We start from the raw sequence: 27449 nt of genomic DNA on the forward strand, positions 1-27449 counted from the left end.
AGAGCAGATAGTGAGGTGGAGGAGGATAAAGGTCAAGCGAGGAATGCATGTATAGCTAGAAATCAAAGGTTTGTAAGGGATAGAAATATTCTCAGGTGCATCTATTTCAATGCAAGGAGTATTGTCAGAAAGGCAGATGAGCTTAGGGCGTGGATTGGCACGTGGGATTACCACATTATTGCTATTAGTGAGACTTGGTTGCAGGTGGGGCAGGACTGGCAGCTCAATGTTCTGGGGTTCCGTTGTTTCAGACGTGATAGAGGGGGAGGGATGAAAGGGGGAAGAGTGACATTACTAGTCAGGGAAAATATCACAGCTGTGCATAAGCAGGACAGCCCAGAGGGCTCATCTACAGAGGCCATATGGGTGGAGCTGAGAAAAGGGAAAGGTGTGACCACACTAATAGGGTTGTATTATAGACCGCCCAATAGTCAGAGAGAATTGGAGGAGCAAATCTGTAGAGAGATAGCAGACCGATGTAAGAAACAGAAAGTTGTGATAGTAGGAGATTTTAACTTTCCACATATTGATAGGGACCCCCATACTGTAAAAGAGCTGGATGACTTGGAGTTTGTCAAATGTGTTCAGGAAAGTTTTCTAAATCAATATATAGAGGTACCAACGAGAGGGGATGCAATAATTGATCTCCTATTAGGGAACAAGACAGGTCAGGTGACAGAAGTATGTGTAGGTGAACATTTTGGGTCCAGTGACTACAATGTCATTAGTTTTAAGTTAATTATGGATAAGGATAGGTCTGGTCCTCGAGTTAAGATTCTAAATTGGAGAAAGGCCAATTTTGTGGAAATGAGAAAGGATCTAGGAAGAGTGGATTGGCATAAGTTGTTTTCTGGCAAGGATGTGTTCAGTTAGTGGAAGGCATTCAAAGGCAAAATTTTGAGAATGCAGAGTTTGCATGTTCCTGTCAGGACTAAAGGCAAAGTTAACAGGCATAGGGAACCTTGGTTTTCAAGGGATATTGGCGATCTGGTTAAGAAGAAGAGAGAGGTGTATAGCAGGTATAGGCAACAAGGAGCAAATGAGGTACTTGTAGAGTATAGAAAATGTAAGAAAATACTAAAGAAGGAAATCAGGAAGGCAAAAAGAAGACATCAGGTTGCTTTGGCAGATAATATGAAGGTAAACCCAAAGGGTTTCTTAAGTATATTAAGGGTAAAAGGATAGTAAGGGACACAATTGGTCCCCTTGAAGATCAGAGTGGTTGTCTATGTGTGGAGCCTCACGAGATGGGGGAGATCTTAAACAGTTTTTTTGCATCAGTATTTACTCAGGAAACTGGCATAGTGTATAAGGAAGGAAGGGAAGCAAGCAGTAGTGTCATGGAGCATATAGAGATTAAAGAGGAGGAGATGCTTGCTGCTTTACAGCGAATAAAGATAGATAAATCCCCCGGGCCTGACATGATATTCCCTCGGACCTTGAGGGAGACTAGTGTAGAAATTGCAGGGACCCTGGCAGAAATATTTAAAATGTCCTTAGCCATGGAGGATTGGAGGGTACCTCATGTTGTTCCATTGTTTAAAAAAGGCTCTAAAAGTAAACCAGGTAATTACAGGCCAGTGAGCCTAACATCAGTAGCAGGTAAATTATTGGAAGGTGTTCTGAGAGATCAGATATACAATTATTTGGACAGCCAAGAGCTAATTAAGGATACTCAGCATGGCTTTGTGCATGGTAGGTCGGGTTTAACGAATGTTGTAGAGCTTTTCGAGGAGGTTGACCAAGAAAGTAGATGAAGGAAAGGCTGTGGATGTTGTCTACATGGACTTTAGTAAGGCCTTTGGTTAGTTCAGAAGGTTCAGACACTTGGTATCCATGGAGAGGTTGTAAACTCGATTCGAAATTGGCTGTCTGGGAGAAGACAGAGACTGGTAGTAGATGATTGCTTCTCAGACTGGAGGTCTGTGACTAGTGGTGTGCCTCAGGGATCTGTGCTGGGACCTTTGTTGTTTGTTGTCTATATCAATGATTTGGATGATAATGTGGTAAATTGGATCAGCAAGTTTGCTGATGACACTAAGATTGGAGGCATTGTGGACAGCAAGGAAGGTCTTCAAAGCTTGCAGAGGGATCTGGACCAACTGGAAAAATGGGTCAGAAAATGACAGATGGAATTTAATGCAGAAAAGTGTGAGGTGTTGCATTTTGGAAGGACAAACCAAGGTAGGACATACACAGTAAATGGTAGGGCACTGAGGAATGCGGAGGAACAAAGGGATCTGGGAGTTCAGATACATAATTCCCTGGAAGTGACAGGTAGACAAGGTTGTAAAAAAAGCTTTTGGCATACTGGCCTTCATAAATCAAAGTATTGAGTATAGGAGTTGGGATGTTATGGTGAGGTTGTATAAGACATTGGTGAGGCCAACTTTGGAGTATTGTGTGCAGTTCTAGTCGCCTAACTACGGGAAGGATATCAGTAAGATTGAGAGAGTGCAGAGAAGATTTACTAGGATGTTGCTGGGTCTTCAGGAGTTGAGTTACAGGGAAAGATTAAACAGGTTAGGATTTTATTCCTTGGAGCGTAGAAGAATGAGGGGAGATTTGATAGAAGTTTACAAAATTATGAGGGGTATAGACAGAGTAAATGCGAGTAGGCTCTTTCCACTTAGATTAGGAGAGACAAACATGGGAGGACATGGCTTTAGGGTGAAAGGGGAAAGGTTTAGGGGGAACATTAGGGGGAACTTCTTCCCTCAGACAGTGGTGAGAGTGTGGAATGAGCTGGCATCTGATGTGGTAAATGCGGGCTCACTCTTAAGTTTTAAGAATAAATTGGATAGATACATGGATGGGAGAGATCTGGAGGGTTACGGACTGGGTGCAGGTCAATGGGACTAGCGGAATAATATTTCGGCACAGACTAGAAGGGCCGAATGGCCTGTTTTCTGTGCTGCAGTGTTCTATGGTTCTACCTAAGTCAATGGTACCAACGTGGACCAACCTCTGGCTGATCACCCTCACTCAGAAGAATGTCCTGCAGCTGCTCTGTAATATCCTTGACCCCAGCTCCAGGGAGGCAACATATTATCCTGGATTCACATTTACGGCCACAGAAATGCCTGTCTGCTCCCTTAACTAACAAATTCGCTATTACTACTGCTCTTCCCCTCTTCCTTCCCCCTTCCTGTACAGCAGAGCTGCCTGTGGTGCCACAAACGTGGCTCTGACTGCACTCCTCCAAGCATAGTGGTATTGTCACTGGACTAGTAATCCAGAGACCCAGGGTAATGTTCTGGGGACCCGGGTTCGAATCCCACCATGGCAGATGGTGGAATTTTTTTTAATATTCATTCATTCACCCCACCCTATCACCGTGGTCCACTCCTCCATCACCCCCAACACCTCATCCCCTTCCCATGGCACCTTCCCATGCAAGCGCAGAGGGTGCAATACCTGCACCTTTACCTCCTCCCTCCTCACAATTCACAGGCCCAAACACTCCTTTCAGGTGAAGCAGCGCTTCATTTGCGTCTCCTTCAATTTAGTCTACTGCATCCGCTGCCCCAATGTGGTCTTCTGTACATCGGGGTGATCAAACCCAGACTGGGTGACCGCTTTGAAGAACACCTCCGGTCTGTCTGCAAGCATGGCCCAAACCTCCCTGTCACTTGCCATTTCAACACACCACCCTGCTCTCATGACCACATATCCGTCCTTAGCCTGCTGCAATGTTCCAGTAAAGCCCAATGCAAATTGGAGGATTCCACTTTCTTCAGCTCTGAAGAAGAATCATACAAACTCAGAGTTAACTCTGTTACTCTCTCCAAAGATGCTGCTAGACCTGGATAGTAATCCAGAGACCCAGGGTAATACTCTGGAGACCCAGGTTCGAATCCCATTGGTGAAATTTGAATTCAATAAAAATCTGGAATTAAATGTCTAATGATGACCAAGAAACCATTGATGATGGTCATAAAAAACCATCTGTTTCTCTAATATCCTTTAGGGAAGGAAATCTGCCGTCCTTACCTGGTCTGGCCTACATGTGACTCCAGACCTACAGCAATGTGGTTGACTCTTAAATGCCCTCTGAACAAGAGCAATTAGGGATGGGCAATAAATGCTGACCTAGCCAGTGATGCCACATCCCATGAATTAATTTTTAAAAGGTCATAAATAAATAAGACTAAGTTATTAAGTTTATTTTCCCCGAAAGTAGTGGTCATAAAGACAACATGAAAGATTTTTCTATTCTGGGAAAGGAACTTCCAAAGAACACTTAGAACAATGGATTTAAATAATCAAAGGAAAGAAAATATATTTAAAGAAAGATTGAAAGCTGTATGAGGGGAGTAACCATGTGATATTTTGAAAGATGGGCAGTGCGAAGACAGACTTGTGAAAAGCTGAGTCTAGCCACCTCAGAGAAATGCTTGTTTGTTCCAGAAAGCAAGGTTTTGTTAAAAGCCTTGGAATTCCATTGTCAAGTGCGAGGAAGAGAGAAGGGGTGAAATCCCTCCCTTACAGCAACATTGGGTGCCTTGTCGTAATATTATTGGATATTTTATAGATTAAGAATCTATTTTGACTGTTGCCTGGAAAAGAACGTATATTTGCGAGTCTAGCTAAGTAGAAATCTTTTCGGAAATGTTATGAGATTAAATTTAACTGTGTAACTGTAACCTTGTGTGTTTAAGTTTCCTTTTCTTTTGTGAATAAATGTTTTAATTTAATATTTAAAAATCTCCAAAAGTGGTAGTGGACTCTTTATTTCTTATGATAAAATACAAATTGCAAGTCATTGTGATAGCTTGGCCAAGTTTCCCTTTGGTATTTGGCCAGCCAGCAAATACCACCTGTCATGTCATAACAAATTTGAGGGTCTTTGCAGGACTTTTAAAAAAATTCCTTGATTGGCTTGAAGTTGGTGAATCTCAAGGCCAAGAGTGAGAGAAGAACAGTGAACCAAGGAGTTGGTGTTGAGGGATTTTAAAGTGGTTTGACTGCAAACATGTCTTTAGCAATTGCGAAGACTTTTCTGGGAGTAGAAGATGCAACCCTGATTGGTTTACCAAAAGTAAATAAAGCTCATTTAACAGAATTAGCAGGTAAATTGCAGTTAGGATTAACCACAGGGGCAAAAGAAGCAGGCATAATTGAAATAATAGCACAGCATTTTAAATTGGAAGAGATACAGGAAGCTAGTGAGTCACAGATGGACTTCACAGTGACTTCAGTTACAAATGAAGAAGCTTGAATTTAAACAAGCAAAGGAAATGACAAGACTTGAATAAGAGGCAAAGGAAAAAGAAGAAGAAAAAGAAAGAGAACAAGTATTTCAAAGAGAGCAAGCAGAAAGGCAGGAGAGAGAAAGAAGACAGGAAACGGAATTGGAAATGGAGAAGTTAGCAATGGAGGAAAGAGAAAAGGAGAGAGAAAGAGAACACCAGCTTATAAGGCTGACATGTTAAAATAGAGACCTCAGATGCTGAGGAAGGTTCAACCCAAAACCCAATGGAGAGATATTTAAATTTTTACAGTCTCTTCTGTAGTTTTAGGAAAAGGATGTACAGGCATTCTTTATTTCATTTGAGAAGATAGCTAAGCTAATGAATTGGCCACAAGAAATCTGGACATTGCTTTTACAGTCTAGGTTGGTAGGTAGGGATCATGGGGTGTATGCTTCGCTGTCAGAAGGAGTAACTGGGGAATATGATACAGTAAAAAAGGCTACTCTGTTAGCATATGAGTTGGTTCCTGAGGCATATAGGCAGAAATTTTGGAATGTAAGTAAACAGCCTAGACAGACTTACATTGAGTTTGAGAGAGGAAAACAAAGTAATTTTGACCACTGGATATGGGCATTAAAGGTAGAGACGACATATGCTGCTCTTCGAGAGGTAATTCTTTTGGAAGAATTTAAAGATTCACTTCTTTCAGTAGTTAGAACCCAACTGGAAGAACAGTGGGTTAAAACGGCTAGGCAAGCAGCAAAGATACCTGGTGATTATGAGTTGGTCCATAGATCAAAACCTGTTTTCTGTCACTCCTTTGAATCCGAGAATGACGGAAGGTGGGAAGGTGAAAGGAAGGCAGGTATTCAGGGAAGAGAAGGGACAGCTGGGAATTCTCAGGAAATTTCGCCTCAGACAAAAAAAGTAGGTGCTCTCGTACTCTTGTACTCTCATACAAATGACTCTTAAAGGCTTACATGTTTCCATTGTAATAAGGTTGGGCACACGACATGACATTCAAGAAGAATAGGAAGTAAAGGTGGAGGGGTAGTACCGTTAATCAAATAGGGCATTGGTGCAGTAGTTAGAGATGACCTTGATTCAGGAGATCAGGGTGTAGAATCGCTTTAGATGGAGATGAGAAATAGTAGGGGGGAAAAGTCATTAGTGGAAGGGGTCTACCAGTCCCCTAACAGTAGCCACAGTGTAAGGCAAAGTATTGAAGAGAAAATATTGTGTGCTTGTGATAAAGGGACAGCAATAATCATGGATGATTTTAATCTACACATAAACTGGAAAAATCAGATTGGTAGTAGTAGCCTGGATGCTTTTGAGGTAGTCTCTTAGTGCAGCATGTTCTGGAACCAACCAGAGAGCAGGATATATTAGATTTGTTATTGTGTAATGTGGCAGGGTTAATTAATGATCTCAGAGTAAAGGCAACCCCTAGGTAACAGCGACAACAATATGACTGAATTTTACATCCAGTTTGAAAGGGTCTAAGACTAGCATCTTAAACTTAAATAAGAGCAACAATGTGGGGGTGAAAGCTGAACTAGCTGAAATGAACTGGGAAACTAGGCAAGAGGACAGATCAATAGAGAAACAGTGGCAGGCATTTAAGGGGATATTTCAGAGTATTCAGAATAAGTACATTCCTACCAGAAAGAAAAATTCTAAGGGGAGGACCCATCATCTGTGGTTAACTAGAGATGTTAAGGAAAGCATCAAACTTAAGGAAAAAGCATACAACTCCACAAAGATGAGTGGCAGGACAGATGATTGGACAGAATATAAAGAATGGCAGGGAATGACAAAAGATTAATTGGGAGAAAGAAATTAGAGTATGAGAGGAAGCTAGCTAGAAACGCAAAAACGCTTAGCAAGAGTTTCTACAGGTATTTAAAAAGGAAAAGAGTAAGTAAAGTGAATGTTGGACCTCTAGAAAGTGACATTGAGAAGTTAATAGTGGATAATAAGGAAATGGCAGAAGAAATGAACAAATATTTTGCTTCTGTGTTCACTATAGAGAATATAAAAAACATTCCAGTAATAACTGCAAATCAGGAGGTGAACGGGAGAAGGGAACTTGGTGAAATTGAAATCACTTAGGGAAATGGTACTGAGCAAATTGATGGAGCTGCGGACTGGCAAGTCTCCGGGTCCCGATGGACTACATCCCTAGGATCTTAAAAGAGGCAGCTTATGAGGTGGTCAATGCGCTGGTATTAATTTTCTAAGATAGCCCTAGGTTCTGGAAAGGTTCCATCAGATTGGAAAGTAGCAAATATAACCCCTTGATTCAAGAAGGGAGGGAGGCAGAAAAAAGGAAACTTTAGGCCAGTTAGATTGATGTCTACTGTGGGGAACTTAGAATTGGTCATTAAGGAGGTTATAGCTGGGCACTTAGAAGAGCTCAAGGCAATTGGGAAGAGTCAGCATGGTTTTGTGAAAAGAAAATCATGCTTAACCAATTTAGTGGAGCTTTTTAAAGGAGTAACATGCGTAGTGGATAAAGGGGAGCCTGTACTTGGATTTCCAGAAGGCATTTGATAAAGCACCACATCAAAGATTATAATGGAAAATAAAAGCGCACAGTGTAGGGAGTAACGTATTAGCATGAATAGCAAATTGACTGGCTGACAGAAAACAGAGAGTATGCATAAATGGGTCTTTATCTGATTGGCAGGATATGACAAGTGGTGTCCCACAGGGGTCTGTGCTGGGGCCTCAACTCTCTACAATTTACATCAATGCCTTAGATGAGGGGAGTGAAGACATGGTAGCTAAATTTGCAGATGACGCAAAGATAGGTAGAAAAGTATGTTATGAAGAGGACATGAGGAGGTTGCAGATGTATATAGATAGGTTGAGTGAGGGGGCAAAGATCTGGCAAATGGAGTTAAATGTAGGAAAATGTGAAGTTGTTCACTTTGGCAGGAAGAACAAAAAAGCAGAGTATTACTTAAATGGAGAACGGCCGCATAATTCTGAGGTGCAGGGGGATCTAGGTGTTCTAGTACGAGTCACAAAAAGTTAGTATGCAGGTACAGCAAGTAATTAAGAAGGCTAATGGAATGCTAACCCTTATTATGAGAGAGACTGAACATATAAGTAAGGACAAAAGCAAAATACTGCGGATGCTGGAAATCTGAAACAACAACAAAAACAGCTAGAAAAACTCAGCAGGTCTGACAGCATCTGTAGAGGAACACAGTTAACGTTTCAAGTCCATATGAATCCTCATTAGAACTAAGGAAATAGAGAAATTAGGTGAAATATAAGCTGGTAGAGGGGGGTGGGTCAGGTAGGGCTGGATAGAGGGCCAATGATAGGTGGAGGCAAAGAAGAGATTGCCGAAGATGTCATAGACAAAAGGACAAAGGGGTGTTGACAGTGGTGATATTATCTAAGGAATGTGCTAATGGGGACATTAAGGGTAGTAAGGAGAACAAGCATGTGGCAGATGGCCCTGGTGGGGTTGGGGTGGGGAGGAAGGGATCGAAATGGGCTAAAAGGTGGAGATAAAATGATAGATCGAAATAAATTTAAAAATAGGTAGGAAAAGAAAAATGTATTTTTTTAATTATAAATTATTGGAAAAAGGAGGATCAGAAAGGGGGTGGGGATGGAGGTGAGAGTTCATTATCTGAAGTTGTTGAACTCAATATTAAGTCTGGAAGGCTGTAAACTGCCTAGTCGGAAGATGAGGTGCTGTTCCTCCAGTTTGCGTTGAGCTTCACTGGAACAATGCAGCAGACCAAGGATGGACATGTGGGCATGAGAGCAGGGCGGTGTGTTGAAATGGCAAGCGACAGGGAGGTCTGGGTCATGCTTGCGGACAGACTGAAGGTATACAGGTGAAGAATCAATGGTAAATAAAGAAGTGGGAATATGTTCGCAATTTACCCAAAGGAGTTCTGAAGGGCAGGTAACAGAAATGTTTACAGACTTTCCCCATTTCCTTTTTGAATGCCCCCCACTGCTCTTCTGTAGATTTCCCCACAAGTAACTGTTCCCAGTATACCTTGGCCAGATCCTGCCTTATTTTACTAAAATCCGCTCTCCCCCAATCCAAAATATTTTTTTGCAACTTGTCTATTTCTTTGTCCATAACAAGCTGAAATTGTACCATGCTGTGGTCGCTATCATTAAATGTTCCCCCAGCACCACCTCAGTCACCTGTCCAGCTTCATGCCCCAGAATTAGGTCTAGGACCCTCTACATATTGACCTAAAAAGGCTCTGTACACATTTCAAGAAATCCACTCCATCCAAGCCCTTAACACTATGTCTATCCCAATTAATGTTGGGAAAGTTGAAATCACCTAATATAATTACCCTATTGTTAATGTTTTTACCAACCTCCGCAAATTGTGCACATATTTGCTCCTCAATTTCCCGCTGACTATCTGGGGATCTATAATAAACACCTAACAATGTGGCTGCCCCTTTTTTACTCCTAAGCTCTACCCACAAAGCTTCATTCAATGCCCCCTCCAAGATATCATCTCCCCTTACGTGGTAAGCAACAGGAGGTTTCCTTGTCCATGTTTGACCTAATGCTGTGAGACTTCATGAGGTCTGAGGGCGATGTTGAGGACTCCCAGAGCAACTCCCTCCTGGCTGCATACCACGGTGTTGCCACCTCTGGTGGGTCTGTCCTGCCAGTGGGACAGGACATACCCAGGGATGGTGATGTCTGGAACATTATCTGTAAGGTATGATTCCATCAGGCTATTGCTTTACTAGTCTGTGGGACAGCTCTCCCAATTTTTACACAAGCCTCCAGATGTTAATAAAGAGGGCTTTGCAGGGCTCAGTGTGTCATTGATGTTTTCGGTGTCTGAGTTGATGCAGGGTGGTCCATCGGTTTCATTCTTTTTAACCTTTGTAGTGATTTGATACAATTAAGTGGCTTGCTAGGTCATTTTAGAGGGCATTAAAGGGTCATCCACATTGCTGTTGGTCTGGAGTCACATGTAGGCCAGACCAGGTAAGAACAGCTGAATGGATATGAGTGAACCAGATGGATTTTTACAACAATTGACAATGATTTCACGGCTACCATGTGGCAGAGGATGATAAATTGAATACAGAGGTCATTGGGGTGCAAGTTGAAGACAAGTGCTATTCTGTTTCTATAGTCATAATCTTGAGTTTACATCCACTTGACACTAAAATCACAAACTATCTTTCGCAATGTACCTTCTCAAAACCTTTCACAAATTCAGAAAACCTCCCTTAACCCTTTCCAGAAATGGTATTTCCTTAATGACTGTAACTTCTCATTCCAGATAATATTTTTGTCCAGTCACACACTCGTCATGGATTATCACAGATTCTAGTTTAACTCAAATTCTTTCATGGGGGATTCTGTTTAAGGCTTTATGAAAATCTAAGGTCCTTCAATTTTTTATTTGTAACATACTTAAACATTTTAAGGAAGCTTTTCAAGTGGGACCTTCCCCTTCCAAATCCTTGCTGTGTTAGTTAACGCGTGTTTCAGCAACCGATGATCCTTGGTTTGGTTTCCAGTGGCTTCATTTTCCCTTATTTTAAATACACTGAACTGGATAGGAGGTCCGGTGGCTCAATGGACAGCAGCCTTGCTTTTGAGTCAGAAACTCTGGGCTTGAGTGGCACCCAGGATTTAAAAGCCAAGGATGGTGCATTCATAATGTGGCCAAATAGGTTGATTATCGATCAGCAAATCCTTTCAACACACACTGATGACAGGTGCTAAGAGTGGCAGAGATTCCTGGTCAACCATATGATGGAAAGAAAGTTGAAGCCTCTACCGTCATCCTAGATTTCTATTCTGCACAACTTCTCTGGCACTTAGTTAAGTTTTCAAATGACAAATAATCATCATATTTTCTTTCTGTACCATGGGTTAACCATCATTCAGCCTAGGGGATTTAAAATGAATGTACATGATGAATTCTCATTTGTAGATAAATCTGAATAATGAATAAAGAAAATCTGTTTAACCTGTTTAAAATCCATCATATTTGTGATCCAGTTTAAAAAAATGAACAAAGAACTATATTAGAACATTAAACTCAGGCTGTTTGGTTCCCCTAGAGACATACCTGACATTTGGTAATGACTGTTGCTCAGATGCAGGCACATTCCCTCGGGAAACTCCAGCTGGAGGAACAGGTCTTTCACCCTGGAGAACAGGAAGGAATTGGAAAGTGAAGTGAAAATGAAATAAAAAGTGAAAATTAAATCTAAATCAAAAGTTAGTCCAACAATCAGAACCATTTCAAGGAATTTGAATGTTAATGCGGCACTCATAAAATGGTACCAAAATTATTATATTACTGGACCAGCAAACCACAGATAGTGAGTTCAAATCAAAACACTGCAAACTGTGCAATGGAATTCATCAAATCATTCAATTTGTGGCAAAGTATCAGAAAAATGACCAACGCTCCAAGTAATCGTAAGAAGTCCCACTGATTTACTAATATCCTTTAGAGAAGAAGACCAGCCACCCCAATCCAGACCTAAACCACATTGTTGATTCACTATGGGTCATCAGCAGCAGCATAACTGTTATACCAACAAAATCTGTAACTTGCAGGCTGACATACCCTTCACTCCTTAATCCCTAAAGCAGGAATAGATCCCTGATTCAAAACATAAAGAGAATTAGGAATACCTTAGAATCAAACAGCTAAAGAATGCACTGCGGGTATACCTACAACACATTTACTGCAGAAATGATCCATTTCTTTCTTGAATATACTCAGTGACCCGGCCTCCACAGCCTTCTGTGGTAGAGAATTCCACAGGTTGACCGCCCTCTGAATGAAGACAATTTTCCTCATCTCAGTCCTAAAAGGCCTGCCCCATATCATGACACTGTGGCCCCTGGTTCTAGACTCCCCAACCAGGGGAAACATCCTCCCTGCATCTAGTCTGTCTAGCCCTGTTAGAACTTTGTTTGTTTCAACCAGGTCCCCTCTCATTCTTCTAAATTCTAGAAATCTAGTCCCAATCAAACCAATCTCTACACTTACGACAATCCTGCCATCCCCAGTATCAGCCTAGTGAACTCTCGATGGCAAGTATATCCCTTCTTAGGTAGGGAGATCAGAATTGCACACAATACTCTATTGTGGTCTCACCAAGGCCTTGTATAACTGCAGTAAGACATCTCTACTTCTGAACTCAAATCCTCTTGCAATGAAGGCCAACATACCATTTGCCTTCCTGATCGCTTGCTGCACCTGCCGGTTTATTCTCATTGACTGCTGTACACAAGGACACCCAGATCCCTTTGTACATCCAAATTTCCCAATATATCGCCATTTAAATAACACCCTGCCTTTCTGTTTTTCACACCAAAGCATATAACTTCACATTTATCCATGTTATACTGCATCTGCCATGTGTTTGCCCACACACTCTTTTCTAAATCACCCTGATGCCTCCTCACAACTCACAACCCCGCCCAGTTTTGTGTCATCAGCAAACTTGGAAATATTGCATTTGGTTTCCTCATCCAAGTCATTTATATATATTGTGAATACCTGGGGCCCAAGCACTGATCCCTGCAGTACCCCACTAGTTACTGCCTGCCACCCGGAAAAAGACCCATTTATTCCCACACTCTGTTTCAGGTCTGTCAACCAAATCTCAATCCATGCCAGAATATTACCTCTGATCCCATGTGCTTTGATTTTGCCCACTAGCCTCTTATGTGAGACCTTATTAAAAGCCTTCTTGAAATCCAAATACACCATATCCACTAGTTCTCACTTATCTAGTCCACTAGTTACATCCTCAAAAAACTCCAGCAGTTTAGTTAAGCATGATTTCCCTTTAATAAACCCATGCTGACTTTGTCTAATCCCGTTAATGCTTTCCAAGTGTTCTGTTACCACGTCTTTTATAATACACCTTAGCATTTTCCCCACTACTGATGTTAGGCAAACTGATCTGTAATTCTCTGTTTTTTCTCTCCTTCCTTTTTTAAATTGTCGGGTTACATTTGCCACCCTCCAATCGATAGGAACCGTTCCAGAGTCTATAACCAATATATTTACTCCAGAGTATATTTCCAATATATACATATCCAATATTTCCAGGGTGTAGGTTATCAAGCCCTGGGGATTTCTCAGCCTTTAACCCCATTAATTTCTCTAGAACCATTTTTTTTACTAATACTGATTTTCTTCAATTTCTCCTTCTCACGAGACCCTTGGTTCCATAACATTTCTGGGAATTTATTTGTGTCCTCTTTTGTGAAGACAGAACTAAAATACGTGTTCAATTCTTCAGCCATTTCTACATTTCCCATTATAATTTCCCTCGTTTCTGACTGTAAGGGACCTACATTTGTCTTTGCTAATCCTTCTCTCTTCACATATTTATAGAAGCGTTTACCGTCAGTTTTTTATGTTCCTTGCAAGTTTACTCTCATACTCCATTTTCCCCTTTGTGAACAATCTTTTTGTCCACTTTTGCTGAATTCCAAACTGCTCCCAATCCTCAGGCTTGCTGCTTTTTCTGGCAATTTTATATGTTTCCCTTTTTGGATTTTTTTTATTCATTCATGGGATCTGGGCATCGCAGGCAGGACCAGCATTTATGTCCATCCCTAGTTGCCCTTGAGAAGGTGGTGGTGAGCTGCCTTCTTGATCCGCTGCAGTCCATGTGGTGTAGGTACAGCCACAGCACGGTTAGAAAGGGAGTTCCAGGATTTTGAGCCATCCAACCCAGCCAATTACTGCCCCATCAGCCTACTCTCGATCATCAGTAAAGCAATGGAAGGGGTCATCAACAGTGCTATCAAGCAGCACTTGCTTAGCAATAACCTGTTCACTGATGCCCAGTTTGGGTTTCGCCAGGGCCACTCAGTTCCTGACTTCATTACAGCCTTGGTTCAAAGATAGACAAAAGAGCTGAACTCCCAATGTGAGGTGAGAATGACTGCCCTTGACACCAAGGCTGCATTTGACCAAGTGTGGCATCAAGGAGCCCAAACAACACTGGAGTCAATGGGAATCCGGGGGAAAACTCTCCACTGGTTGGAGTCATACCTAGCACAAAGGAAGATGGTTGTGGTTGTTGGAGATCAGTCAGCTCCAGGATATCACTGCAGGAGTTCCTCAGGGTAGTGTCCTCGGCCCAACCATCTACAGCTGCTTCTTCAATGACCTTTCTTCCATCATAATGTCAGAAGTGGGGATGTTCGCTGATGATTGCACAATGTTCAGCACCATTCGCGACTCCTCAGATACTGAAGCAGCTCATGTCCAAATGCAGCAAGACCAGGATAATATCCAGGCTTGGGATGACAAGTGGCAAGTAACATTCGCACCACACAAGTATCAGGCAATGACCATCTCCAAGAAGAGAGAATCCAATAATCGCCCCTTGATGTTCAAAGGCATTACCATCACTGAACACCCCACGATCAACATCCTGGGGGTTACCATCGACTATGTGTGTGTGTGTGTGTGTGTGTGTGTGTGTTTGTATTGTTCTGTATGTGGGGCTAATTTAATTTAACTAGAGGCGATTAGGCTGCAAGTTTTAAATTATCAAAGAAATGGGGTGTTGTTAGGAAATAGAGATAGTTTAAGTAAATTGTATTTGTATTTGTATTTTTTAATGTTTAAGTTTGATTTGTAATACTGCATCTCGGTGTTAAGAAAGGTCAAATTGAATTTTAGTTTCACTTTAAAAGGTATTTACATTTCTAATGAGAGTTTTATGGCTGTAAGCTAAGTTAAACGAACAAGAGTAGAAAAAACAGTGAAGTTGCCTCGCAACAGGGGGCCAGGGAGGCAGGTCCCTCTCACAAACACACACAGAAGAAACTAGAAAACAGCAGTTTGATTTGGAAGCTGTTGAGTTCAGTTGGTTTTGAAAGTAGCTGCCACGAGAGTCTTGAGAAAAAGGGACAGATAGCTAGCCCCAAGATAAAGAATAAGGTCCCCAAGAATCCAGGGGAGTGGAACAGGAGAAAGTCCCAAGCAGACCTTATAGTCAAAGGAAGGACAGGAACCTAGAAAAGGTCCTGTGAAGTGAAGTTACAAGTGAGGGGCAGAAAGGCTAAAAGCTTCAGATTTAAAGAGACAAAAGCTGCAAAAAGCAGATTTAAAGCAAGAACAGCTTACAAAAAGCAACAAGGTCCAAAAAGAGGCTGAAGGTCTGTAACTCGTTGCTATGGGCATGTGAAGCAGTGGTGTACTGTTGACACCTGAGTCAGTGAGAGAGAATGTTTGGAAGACAGCTTGAATGCATGTGGTGACCCAGGGGAGAGGAACAGCAGGAGGAGAGTTCGAAACCCTGGAGGTGAACCCTTGCGGAAGGCGTCGGAGAGAAAGCGTCGGTTTGAGAGAAGATTCGAAGGCGACCTCTTGGAGAGCAGAGATTGGAAACCCCTGTGTGAAAGACGGAGTTCAGTGAGACAGATTGGCTTATGGTGTGACTGGTGTCTGGAGAGAGATGAGGAGAGATCCATAGCATCTGGTTCAGGTGGCAACTGTAACTTGGTTTCAGAGTGTGGTGTGTCTGACCACAGGGTGCCATAGATTTATATGGACTGTGTATGTACTGGAAACATTAAAATATAAGATCATTTTTGTAGCTTGTGTTATCCTTACAAATCTGTATATTTCTGTAAAGGTATAGCTGTGGGTGAAAGAGTAATGTAATATTTCATCTTTTCCTATTGAATAAATGTTTTATTCCTTTGTTAAAAGTTCATCAGCTGACTTCTGTGACTCTCATCAGTAGCTACTCTCCATTTATCTAAACAAAAAATAAAAGTTACGATCTATGAAGCTGGGTTCCACTCTGGGACCAGGCTTGTCCAGGGGTAACCTCAGCTGGGATCATATCAGTGCGAAATAAGCATTTGAAATGCGGATGAGTAAGCTAGGGTGAAGTCAGCAGATACCGTGTGAATGAAATTTGCACTTACAGGCAAGTGGGGAAATGTTTGATTTTCAAAGGGACATGGAAAATGTTTACAACTGGTATGATGAATAAGGCAAGAGTTTTTTCCCACATGTGCTGGCCATAATAGGACATGAGAGACTTTTATATTCTGGGAGAAGTAACTTTTAAAGACAAGTGGGAACACTGGGATTTACAAATCAAAATGGGATAAAATATATTTAAAGAACAAAACAAAAACAGAATTACCTGGAAAAACTCAGCAGGTCTGGCAGCATCGGCGGAGAAGAAAAGAGTTGACGTTTCGAATCCTCATGACCCTTCGACAGAACTTGAGAGGTCTGTCGAAGGGTCATGAGGACTCGAAACGTCAACTCTTTTCTTCTCCGCCGATACTGCCAGACCTGCTGAGTTTTTCCAGGTAATTCTGTTTTTGTTTTGGATTTCCAGCATCCGCAGTTTTTTTGTTTTTATCTCTATATTTAAAGAAGGTTGGACGGTTGTGTGAGGTGTGGCTGTCTGAGATCTAGAAAGGTGACTGTCTACAGCACACAAAAAGGCCCTTCGGCCCATCGAGTCTGCACCGGTCAAACAAATACCTAACTATTCTAATCCCATTTCCAGCACTAGGCCCATAACCTTGTATGCCATGGCATTGCAAGTGCACATCCAAATACTTCTTAAATAGTATGAGGGTTTCTGTCTCTACCACCCTTTCAGCCAGATTTTTCTTCCTATAATGCGGATTCCAGAACTGCACACAATACTCTAGCTGTGGCCTAACCAGTGTTTTATACAGTTCCAGCATAACCTCCCTGCTCTTATATTCCATGCCTCGGCTAATAAAGGCAAGTATCCCATATGCTTCTTTACCACCTTATCTATGTGTCCCATTACCTTAAGGGACCGGTCGACATGCACACTAAGGTCCCTCTGATCCTCGGTTCTTCCCAGGGTCCTACCATTCATTGTGTATTCCTGTGCCTTGTTATCCTGCTCAAGTGCATCACCTCACACTTTTCAGGATTAAATTCCATTTGCCACTGATCAGCCCATCTGACCAGCCCGTCTATATCCTCCTGTAATCAAAGGCTATTCTCCTCACTATTAGCAATTTTCATGACATCCGCGAACTTACTGATCAACCCTCCTACATTCAAGTCTAAATTGTTTATATATACCACAAACAGCAAGAGACCCAAAACCGATCCCTGTGGATCCCCAATGGACACAGGCATCCAGTCACAAACACCCCTTGACCATCACCCTCTGCTTCCTGACCCTCAGCCAATTTTGGATCCAATTTGACAAACTGCCTTGGATCCCATGGGCTCTTACCTTCGTTGTCAGTCTCCCATGCAAGACCTTATCAAAAGCCTTGCTGAAGTCCAAGTCGACTACGTCAAATGCATTGCCCCCATCTACACTAAACTAAATAGTCGGGGGGAGGGTTCAGTTGCATGGAAATATAAAAATCAAAGTTTAAGGGGAGGGTAAGAGTGCAGGTTAATGACGAGGCTGATTGTTACCAACAACGAAAAGGAAGGGACAGAGTGTGTGAATGCCATATTGCACCAAGGAATCATATAAGAGTAGGGAAAATTGACAATAGGGCAAACTTAAAAGCTTTGTATCTGAATGCGCGTAGCATTCGGAATAAAACTAATGAGTTAACAGCACAAAAAGAGATAAATAGGTATGATTTGGTGGCAATTACTGAGACGTGGTTACAGGGAGAACAGGTTTAGGAGTTGAATATCCAAGGATACTCAGTGTTTTGGAAGGATAGGCAGGAAGGAAAAGGAGGCGGTGCAGCTTAGTTAGTAAAGGAAGAGATCAGTGCTACAGTGAAGAATGATATAGGCATTGGGGAGCAAGACGTAGAGTCAGTCTGGGTAGAAATAAGAAATAGCAAGGGAAAGAAGTCCCTGGTGGGAGTAATCTATAGGTCTCCAAACAGTAGTTTAGCCGAAGGGCACAGTATAAACCAGGAAATACTGGGAGCATGTAAGAAAGGCACGGCAATAATCATGGGTGATTTTAATATGCATATAGACTGGACTAATCAAATTGGCAAGGGTAGCCTCGAGGGAGGGTTCATAGAGTGTATTAGAGATTGTTTCCTGGAGCAATATGTTGTGGAACCAACCAGGGAGCAGGCTATTCTGGATTTGGTTTTGTGTAATGAGATGGGATTAATTAATGATCTCATAGTAAAGGATCCTCTAAGAAAGAGTGATCATAGCATGCTAGAATTTCAAGTTCCGTTTGAGAGCGAGAAACTTGAGTCCCACAATAGTGTTCTGGAGTTAAACAAAGGTAACTACATAGGTATGAGGGCAGATTTGGCCCTTGTGGACTGGGCAGGAAGATTACAAGGTAGGACAGTTGATGAACAGTGGCAGATATTTATGGAGGTATTCAATTCCTCCCAAGTAAATATATATTCCAAAGAGGAAGAAAGATGGTAAGAGGGGAAAAAAAGCATCCATGGCTAAGCAAGGAAGTTAAAGATAATATAAAGGCAAAAACTAAGGCATACCAAATTGCAAAGGTCAGTGACAGGCTGGAAGATTGGGAAACGTTTAAAGATTAACAAAGGGTTACCAAAAAAATAATAAAAAGAGCAAAGGCAAATTATGAAAGAAAACTAGTACAAAATGTAAAAACTGATAGCAAAAGCTTCTACAAGTATATAAAATGAATGAGAGTAGCTAAAGTGAATGTTGGCCCTTTGGAGGATGAGACTGGGGAGTTAATAGATGGGAACGTAGAAATGGCAGAGACGCTTAATCAATATTTTGCCTCTGTTCTCACGATGGAGGACATTAGTACCACCCCAATAGTAACAGATAGTGCAGAGGGTATAGAGAAGGAGGAACTTAGAACAATCACCATCACCAGAGAAAAGGTATTAAGCAAACTATTGGGATTAAAGGGTCTTAAAGGAACTGGCAGCGGAGATAGTGGATGCATTGACTATAATATTCCAAAAATCCCTGGATTCTGGAAAGGTTCCAGTGGATTAGAAAAATGCTAATATAACGCCCTTATTCAAAAAGTGGGGGGAGGCAGAAAGTAGGAAACTATAGACCAGTTAGTTTAACGTCTGTTATTGGGAAATTGTTGGAATCCATTATTAAGGAAGTAGTAATGGGGCATTTGGAAAGTCAAAATGCAATTCATCAGAGTCAGCATGGTTTTATGAAGAGTAAATCGTGTTTGACTAATTTACGAGTGTTCTTTGAAGATGTGACAAGCAAAGCGGATAATGGGGATACTGTAGATGTAGTATATCTGGACTTCCAGAAGGCCTTTGATAAGGTGCCGCACAAAAGATTAAAACACAAGATAAGATCACATGGAGTTAGGGGTAATATATTAGCTTGGATAGAGGATTGGCTAACCAACAGAAAGCAGAGAGTTGGGATAAATGGGTCTTTTTCTGGATGGCAAGCTGTAACTAGTGGGGTGCAACAGGGTTCGGTCCTTGGGCCCTAACTATTTACAATCTATATGAATGACTTGGATTCAGGGATAGCAAATACTATAGCTAAATTTGCAGATGACACCAAAATAGGTGGGAAAGTAAGTTGCAATGAAGAAATAAGAAATTTACAAATGGAATTGGACAGGTTAGATGAATGGGACAAAATTTAGCAGATGGAGTTTAACATGGATAAGTGTGAGGTTATCCATTTTGGTTGGAAGAATAAAAAGGCGATTTATTATTTAAATGGAGAGAAACTTCAGAATGCTTCAGTGCAGAGATCTGGGTGTCCTCATGCATGAATCAATGAAAGCTAGTATGCAGGTACAGCAGGTAATAAGGAAGGTAAATGGAATTTTGGCATTTGTTGCGAAAGGAATAGAATATAAAAATAGGGAAGTGTTGTTGCAACTGTACAAGGCATTGGTGAGACCGTACCTGGAGTACTGTGCACAGTTTTGGTCCCCTTACTTAAGGAAGGATGTAGTTGCATTGGAGGCTATTCAGAGAAGGTTCACTAGATTGATTCGAGATGCGGGGCTTGTCTTATGAGGAGAGGTTGAGCAATTTAGGCCTATACTCGCTAGAGTTTAGAAGGATGAGAGGAGATCTAATTGAGGTACATAAGATGCTAAAGGGGATAAACAAAGTAGACATGGAGCGGATGTTTCCCCTTGTGGGGCATTCTAGAATGAGAAGCCATAGTTTTAGGCTAAGGGGTGGTAGAGTTAAATCAGAAATGAGGAGGGATTTCTTTTCTCAAAGGGTCGTGAATCTGTGGAATTCACTACCTCAGAGTGCAGTGGATGCCAGGATGCTGAATAAATTTAAGGAGGAGATAGACAGATTTTTAATTAGTAACGGGTTGAAAGGTTATGGGGAGAGGGCGGGAAATTGGAGTTGAGGCCGAAATGAGATCAGCCATGATCGTAATGAATGACGGGGCAGGTTTGAGGGGCTGAATTGCCTACTCCTGCTCCTAGTTCTTATGTACACACCTGGTTACCTCTTCGAAAAATTCAATCAAATTGGTCAGACATGACCTTCCCTTAAAAAAACCATGTTTTCCTTGATTAATCCCTGCTTCTAAAGTGTAGATTAATTCTGTCCCTCAGAATTGCTTCCAAGTTTCCCACCACTGAGGTTAAACTGACTGGCCTGTCGTTCCCTGGTTTATCCCTTCCTCCTTTCTTGAATAATGGTACCACATTGGCTGTCCTCCAGTCCTCTGGCACCTCTCCTGTGGCCAGAGAGGTATTGAAAATTATTGCCAGCGCCCCTGCTAACTCTTCCCTTGCCTCGCTCAACAGCCTGGCATACATTTCATCCGGGCCTGCAGATTTATCTACTTTTAAGCCTGCCAGACCACTTAGAACCTCCTCCCTTTCTATGCTAATTTCTTTAATTATGTCACAGTCCTTCTGCCTGATTTCTATCCCCACATTGTCCCTCTCACTTGTGAACACCGACACAAAGTATTCATTTAGAACCCTACCTACGTCTTCTGGCTCCACATACAAATCACCACTATGGTCCTTAATAGGCTCTATTCTTTCCCTAGTTATCCTCTTACTCTTAATGTACTTGCAAAATAACTTTGGATTTTCCTTTATTTTACCTGCCAATGGTTTTTCATTCCCCCTTTTGCTCTCCTAATTTCCTTTTGAAGTTCCCCCTCCACATTCTATACTCCCCTCAGGCTTTCACTGTTTTGAGACCTTGGTATCTGTCACAAGCCTCTCTTTTTCTCTTTATCCAATCCTGTACATCCCTCGACATGCAGGGTTCCCTGGATTTGTTGGTCCCACCCTTTATCTTTACTGGAATATGTTGGCCTGAACTCTCCCTATTTCCTTCTTAAATGAGTCCCATTGCTCTGACGCAGATTTGCCTAAAAGTAGCTGCTCCCAATCCACTCTGGCCAAATCATATATTATCTTAATAAAATCGGCCTTCGCCAAATTTAGAACTCTGATTTCTGACGCAACCTTGTACTTTTCCATGACAACCTTGAATCTAATGGAGTTATGATCACTATCTTCACAATGATCCCCCACTGATACCTCTACCACTTGCCTGGTTTCATTCCCTAAAATTAGGTCCAGGACCGCCCCCTCTCTTGTGGGACCTTCTACGTACTGGCTGAAAAGGCTCTCCTGGATGCATTTTAAGAATTCCGCTCCCTCTAGACCTATCACACCATGACTAACCGAGTTAATGTTGGGGAAGTTGAAATCCCGCACTATTACTACCCTATTATTTTTACACTTTTCTGAAATTTGCCTCCATAGCTGCTCTTCTATTTTTCTCTGACTGTTTGGGTAAAACAGACTTTGGGAAAAAGCCTCCAGCCACCTGCACAGGTTTGCTGCTCCAGTAACCAAAGTTGTGTTAAAAGCCTTCGGAATTCCATTGTCCAGCAGGTGATTGTGGAAAAATTGCTGAATGACTTTATAAATTTGGAATCTATTTGCACTGTTGCCTTAAAGGGGGTGTGTAGTTGGAAGTCTGGTTAAGTAGAAATTTTGGGAACCGTTATAGCTGTGTAACTGTAATCTTGTCTGTGTGTTTAGGTTTGTTCTTCTTTTGTTAATAAATATTTTAATTTAATCTTTAAAATCGCTAAATGTGGTAGTCAACTCATTACTTCTGACTTTAGTGCACAAGCCTTCTCATAATAAATACAAATTTCAAAATCATTGTGATAGCGTGGCCAAGTTTCCCTGTGGATTTGGTCAGCCTAGTAAATACGACCTGCCCTTAAGATCAACAAAAGTTTCCATCACTTTTCTGTTAATCAAAAGTAAACTGATAGGGCAGTAATTGGCTGGATTGGATTGTCCATCTTTTCATGGAAAGTTACTGGGCAATTTTCCACATTGCTGAGTAGACATTAGTGGTGTAGCAGCTCATCTAGCACAAGTCTTCAGTGCTATTGCTGGAGTATTGTCAGGGCCTATAGCCTTTGCAGTACCCAGTGCCTCCAGACGTCTCTTGATATCACATGGGGTGAACTGAATTGCTGAAGACTGGCACCTGTGATGCTCGGGTCTAGATCATCCACTCAACATTTTTGGCTCAAGATGGTCACAAATGCTTGAAGCTTGTCTTTTGCACTGGTATCTGGGCTCCCCCATTATTGAGAATGGGGATATTTGTGGAGCCTCATTCTCTGATAACTTGGTTAAATGTCCATCACTATTCAAAACTAGATGTGGCAGGACTGCAGAGCACTGATTTGATCCATTGGTTAAGGGATCACTTAGCTCTGTCTATCGCATGCTGTTTCCACTGTTTGGCACGCAAGTAGTCCTGTGCTGTAGCTTCACCTGACACCTTATTTTTAGGTATGCCTGGTGCTGCTCCTGTCATGCCCTCCTGCACTCTTCATTGAACCAAGGGTGATTCCCTGACTTGTTAGTAATGGTAGAGTGATGGGTGATATCCTCAGGAACAGATGCACCTGTAACAAGAAAATTGGTGAGGATGATGTCAACTAAGTCAGGCAGCAGTGGTACCACCATCAACATCCTGGAGTTATCATTAACCAGAAACTTTATTGAAATAGTCACATAAATGCAGTGTCAATACGAACAGGTCAGCGCTGGAATTTTGCAGCTCAACTCAACTCCTGACTCCCAAAAGCCTCTCCACCATCTACAAGGCACAAGTCAGGAGTGTGATGGAATACTCTCCACTTGCCTGGATGAGTGCAGCTCAAACTGCACTCATGAAGCTCAGCACCATCAAGAACAAAGCAGCCCACTTGATTGGCAACACACCTACAAACATTCACTCCCTTTACCACCGAGACACAGTAGCAGCAGTGTGTACTATCTACAAGATGCACTGCAGAAACTCGCCAAGGTTCCTTCAACAGCACCTTCCAAACCCGCATCCTCCGTCACATAGAAGGACAAGGGCAGCAGGCGCATATGAACACCACCACTGCAAATTCCCCTCCACGACACAGATCATCCTGACTTGGAAATATATCGCTGTATCTCCACTTGGTCAAAATCCTGGAACTCCCTCCCTAACAGCACTGTGGGTGTACCTACACCACACAGACTGCAGCGGCTCAAGAAGGCAACACATCACCACCTTCACAAGGTCAATTAGGGATGGGCAATAAATGCTGGCCTAGCCAGCAACACCCACATCCCATGAATGATTTTTTATAAATAAACAAATAAATAAATAAATAGATGAATTAATGAATGATGCCCACATTCCATGAAAGAATTTTTTAAAAATGCCAGCACCTCAAAGCACCAGAGAATTACCACCAGTGATGTCCTCACAAGATCCTCCAAATCCAATGGCTAGAAAGGGTGATAGGAAGGAGTAACAAGCCCAGAGAACCATTGATGACCAGAGATATTCAGGTTACGATGAGAAGGAAAAGAGAGGCTTTTAGAAGGTACAAGGGAAGCAAATCAACAGAGGCATTAGTGGAGTACAGACAGTGCAGGGTGGAGCTTAAGAAAGCAATTAGGAGAGCAAAGAGGGGATATGAGAAAGCTCTGGCTGGTAAAAGTAGGGAAAATCCCAAGATATTCTGTAAGTATATCAATGGGAAGAGGATAACCAGGGAAAGAGTAGGGCCCATAAGGGACCAAAGGGGCAATATATGAGTGGAGCCAGAGGACATCGCTAGAGTGTTGAATGAATACTTCACGTCCGTCTTCACCCAGGAGAATGACCATGAAGGTATCGAACTTGGGGAGAGAGACTGTGAGGTTCTTGAGCAAATTGATATAGGGAGTGACAAGGTATTGGTATTCCGTCAACTCTTTCCTGGACTCGAACTCAAGTTCTGTCGAAGGGTCATGAGGACTCGAAACGTCAACTCTTTTCTTCTCCGCCGATGCTGCCAGACCTGCTGAGTTTTTCCAGGTAATTCTGTTTTTGTTTTGGATTTCCAGCATCCGCAGTTTTTTTGTTTTTATCAAGGTATTGGAGGTGTTGGCTGGCTTAAAAGTGGACAAATCTCCAGGTCCAGATGATTTGTGTCCCAGACTGCTGAGGGAGGCAAGGGAGGAGATCACAGGGGCTCTGACCAAAATTTTTAATTCCTCTCTGGCCATGGGGGAGGTGCCAGAGGACTGGAGAACAGCTAATGTGGTTCCGCTGTTTAAGAAGGGTTGTAGAGATAAGCCAGGGAACTACAGACCAGTGAGTCTCTTGTCAGTGGTAGGGAAACTATTGGAGAAAATTCTGAAGGAGAGAATCTATCTCCACTTGGAAAGGCAAGGTTTGATCAGGGATAGTCAGCATGGCTTTGTCAGAGGGAGGTCATGCCTAACAAATTTGATTGAATTTTTTGAGGAGGTGACCAGGTGTGTAGATGAGGGTAGTGCAGTTGATGTAGTTTATATGGATATCAGCAGAGCCTTTGACAAGGGAGACTTGGGAGACTTGTAAAGAAGGCAAAGGCATATGGGATACAGGGATACAGGGTAATTTGATAAGGTGGAATCAAAATTGGCTTAGTTGTAGGAGGCAGAGGGTGATGACAGAAGGATGCTTTAGTGACTGGAAGCCAGTGCTCAGTCCCCTATTATTTGTCATTTATATCAATGACGTAGATGACTATGTGGGGGGTATGGTTAGTAAGTTTGCGGATGACACAAAGATTGGCTGGGTGGTTAACAGTGAGGTTGAGTGTCTTGGGCTACAGGAAGATATAGATGGGATGGTCAAATGGGCAGAGAAGTGGAAGATGGAATTTAACCCTGAAAAGTGTCAGGTGATACACTTTGGAAGGAGTAATTTGACAAGGAAGTATTCAATGAATGGCATGACACTAGGAAGTTCTGAGGAACAAAGGGACCTTAGCATGTTTGTTCATAGATCTCTGAAGGCGGAGGGGCATGTTAGTGGGGTGGTGTAAAAGGCATATGGGACACTTGCCTTTATCAATCGAGGCATTGTAGGGAGGTCATGTTGGAGTTGTATAGAACCTTGGTGAGGCCACAGCTGGAGTACTGTGTGCAGTTCTGGTCGCCACATTATAGGAAGGATGTGATTGCACTGGATGAGGTGCACAGGAGATTCACCAGGATGTTGCCTGGGATGAAACATTTAAGTTATGAAAAGAGGTTGGATAGATTTGGGTTGTTTTCGTTGGAGCAGAGAAGACTGAGGGGCAATCTGATCAAGGTGTACAAGATTATGAGGGGCATGGACAGGGTGGATAGGGAGCAGCTGTTCCCCTTAGTTGAAGGGTCAGTCACAAGGGGGCAGAAGTTCAAGGTGAGGGGCAGGAGGTTTAGGGGGGATGTGAGGAAAAACTTTTTTACCCAGAGGGTGGTGACGGTCTGGAATGCGCTGCCTGGGAGGGTGGTGGAGACGGGTTGCCTCACATCCTTTAAAAAGTACCTGGATGAGCACTTGGCACATCATAACATTCAAGGCTATCGGCCAAGTGCTGATAAATGGGATTAGGTAGGTAGGTCAGGTGTTTCTCACGTGTCGAAGGGCCTCTTCTGCACTGTGATTCTGTGAAAGTCAGTCCAACAGCAACATCTCTCCCAAGCCAAAACGCCCATCATCAAGGCGCTAATCACTCAAAACCAGCATCGCTGAGTGGACATGTTGTTTATGTGCCTGACGCCAGACTCCCAAAGCATTTGCTCAGTCGTGGCAGGAGACTCCCAGGAGGACTGTGGAAATGTTTTACACATGTCCTCAAAGTATCAAACATCCTCACCAACACAGGGAAGTCCCTGGCTTGTGGCCCACAAAAATGGAGAAGGTTCATTTGGGAGGCGCCAAACACTGAGAGTCTTTGTCAGGAACATGCAGAGGCAAAGTCAAGGCGTCGGGGAAAGTACACAAACTCCCAAAACAACTCATCTACCAGACCCTTCAAACACTACCTGCCCTGCATATGGCAGAGTCTGCAGACTACACATTGGGCTTATCAGCCATCCCAGAACCCACCGAACCTGACTAGAAGCTCATATGCTTTGTTAACCACTCTCCCAAAACACCCTGTCATCTTCAAAGATCTAGATACACTCTTTATAATTCTGTCATTAAGTTGATATTGCCTCTCCCCGTCCTTTCTGCCAAAATGCATCGCCTCGCACTTCTCTGTTTTAATTCTATCCAATTTGCTAGTTTATGTCTTGTTGTCGCCTTGTAATGACGCTAAGATCTAAATCGTTTGCCTCATTTGTGCCATAAATTCATCTGTCTTATTGGACATACTTCATGCATTCAGGTAAAGAGCCTTAATTTTTTAAACTGCTATTCTTTTCATGGACCTAATTCACTGTTGTATATTGCAATTAATCTCTTTCCTTTCTTATCCAATTTTACTCAAATCATCACGACTCTCTGCTACAACTTTTGTCTTTAGATTTCTAAAATTCCCGCATTTGACCCCTTCCACTCCCACCTTTTGGTGCAAAACCCTAGCCACAGCCTTAGTTATATGATTTGCCAGAACACCCATTACAGCCTGGTTTAAACGGAGACCATCACAAAGGAAAACCTTCCTCTTTCCCTAATACAGGTACCAGTGCCCATGAATCATAACCCCTTCTTCCCACACCAATCTTAGAGGCACATGTTTAATTCTCTAGTCTGATTGACCAATGCCAGTTGGCACATGATCAGATAACAACCCAGAGATTATCTTTGAAGTTCTGCACTTTTATCTGGGTCCTAATTTGGGCTCCTCAAAATCTCTCAGCAGAATATCATTCTTGTTCTGCCTATGCTGTTAGTTCCTCTAACCATGACAACTGGATCTATCCCCTCTCACTCCATATTCATCTCCAGCTGTGAGAAATCCTTAACTCTGTACAGGCAACACACCTGAGGATC

The 27449-nt window shown here is 42.4% G+C and overlaps 1 protein-coding gene across 1 annotated transcript in view; it reads right to left on the reverse strand.

Annotated features, from left to right (window-relative positions):
• fbxo41 (F-box protein 41) overlaps positions 1-27449 on the reverse strand; it is a 302145-nt gene that overhangs the window by 216981 nt on the left and 57715 nt on the right. Inside the window, exons 6-7 of the mRNA XM_041192053.1 lie at positions 25916-25943; positions 4385-4396 (exon numbers count right to left, since the gene is read on the reverse strand). Coding sequence (XP_041047987.1) covers positions 4385-4396; positions 25916-25943 — 40 coding nt within the window. The remainder of the gene's footprint in view (positions 1-4384; positions 4397-25915; positions 25944-27449) is intronic.

Source organism: Carcharodon carcharias, chromosome 1, assembly GCF_017639515.1.
Source record: "Carcharodon carcharias isolate sCarCar2 chromosome 1, sCarCar2.pri, whole genome shotgun sequence".
In the NCBI taxonomy this organism is placed as follows: Eukaryota; Metazoa; Chordata; class Chondrichthyes; order Lamniformes; family Lamnidae; genus Carcharodon; species Carcharodon carcharias.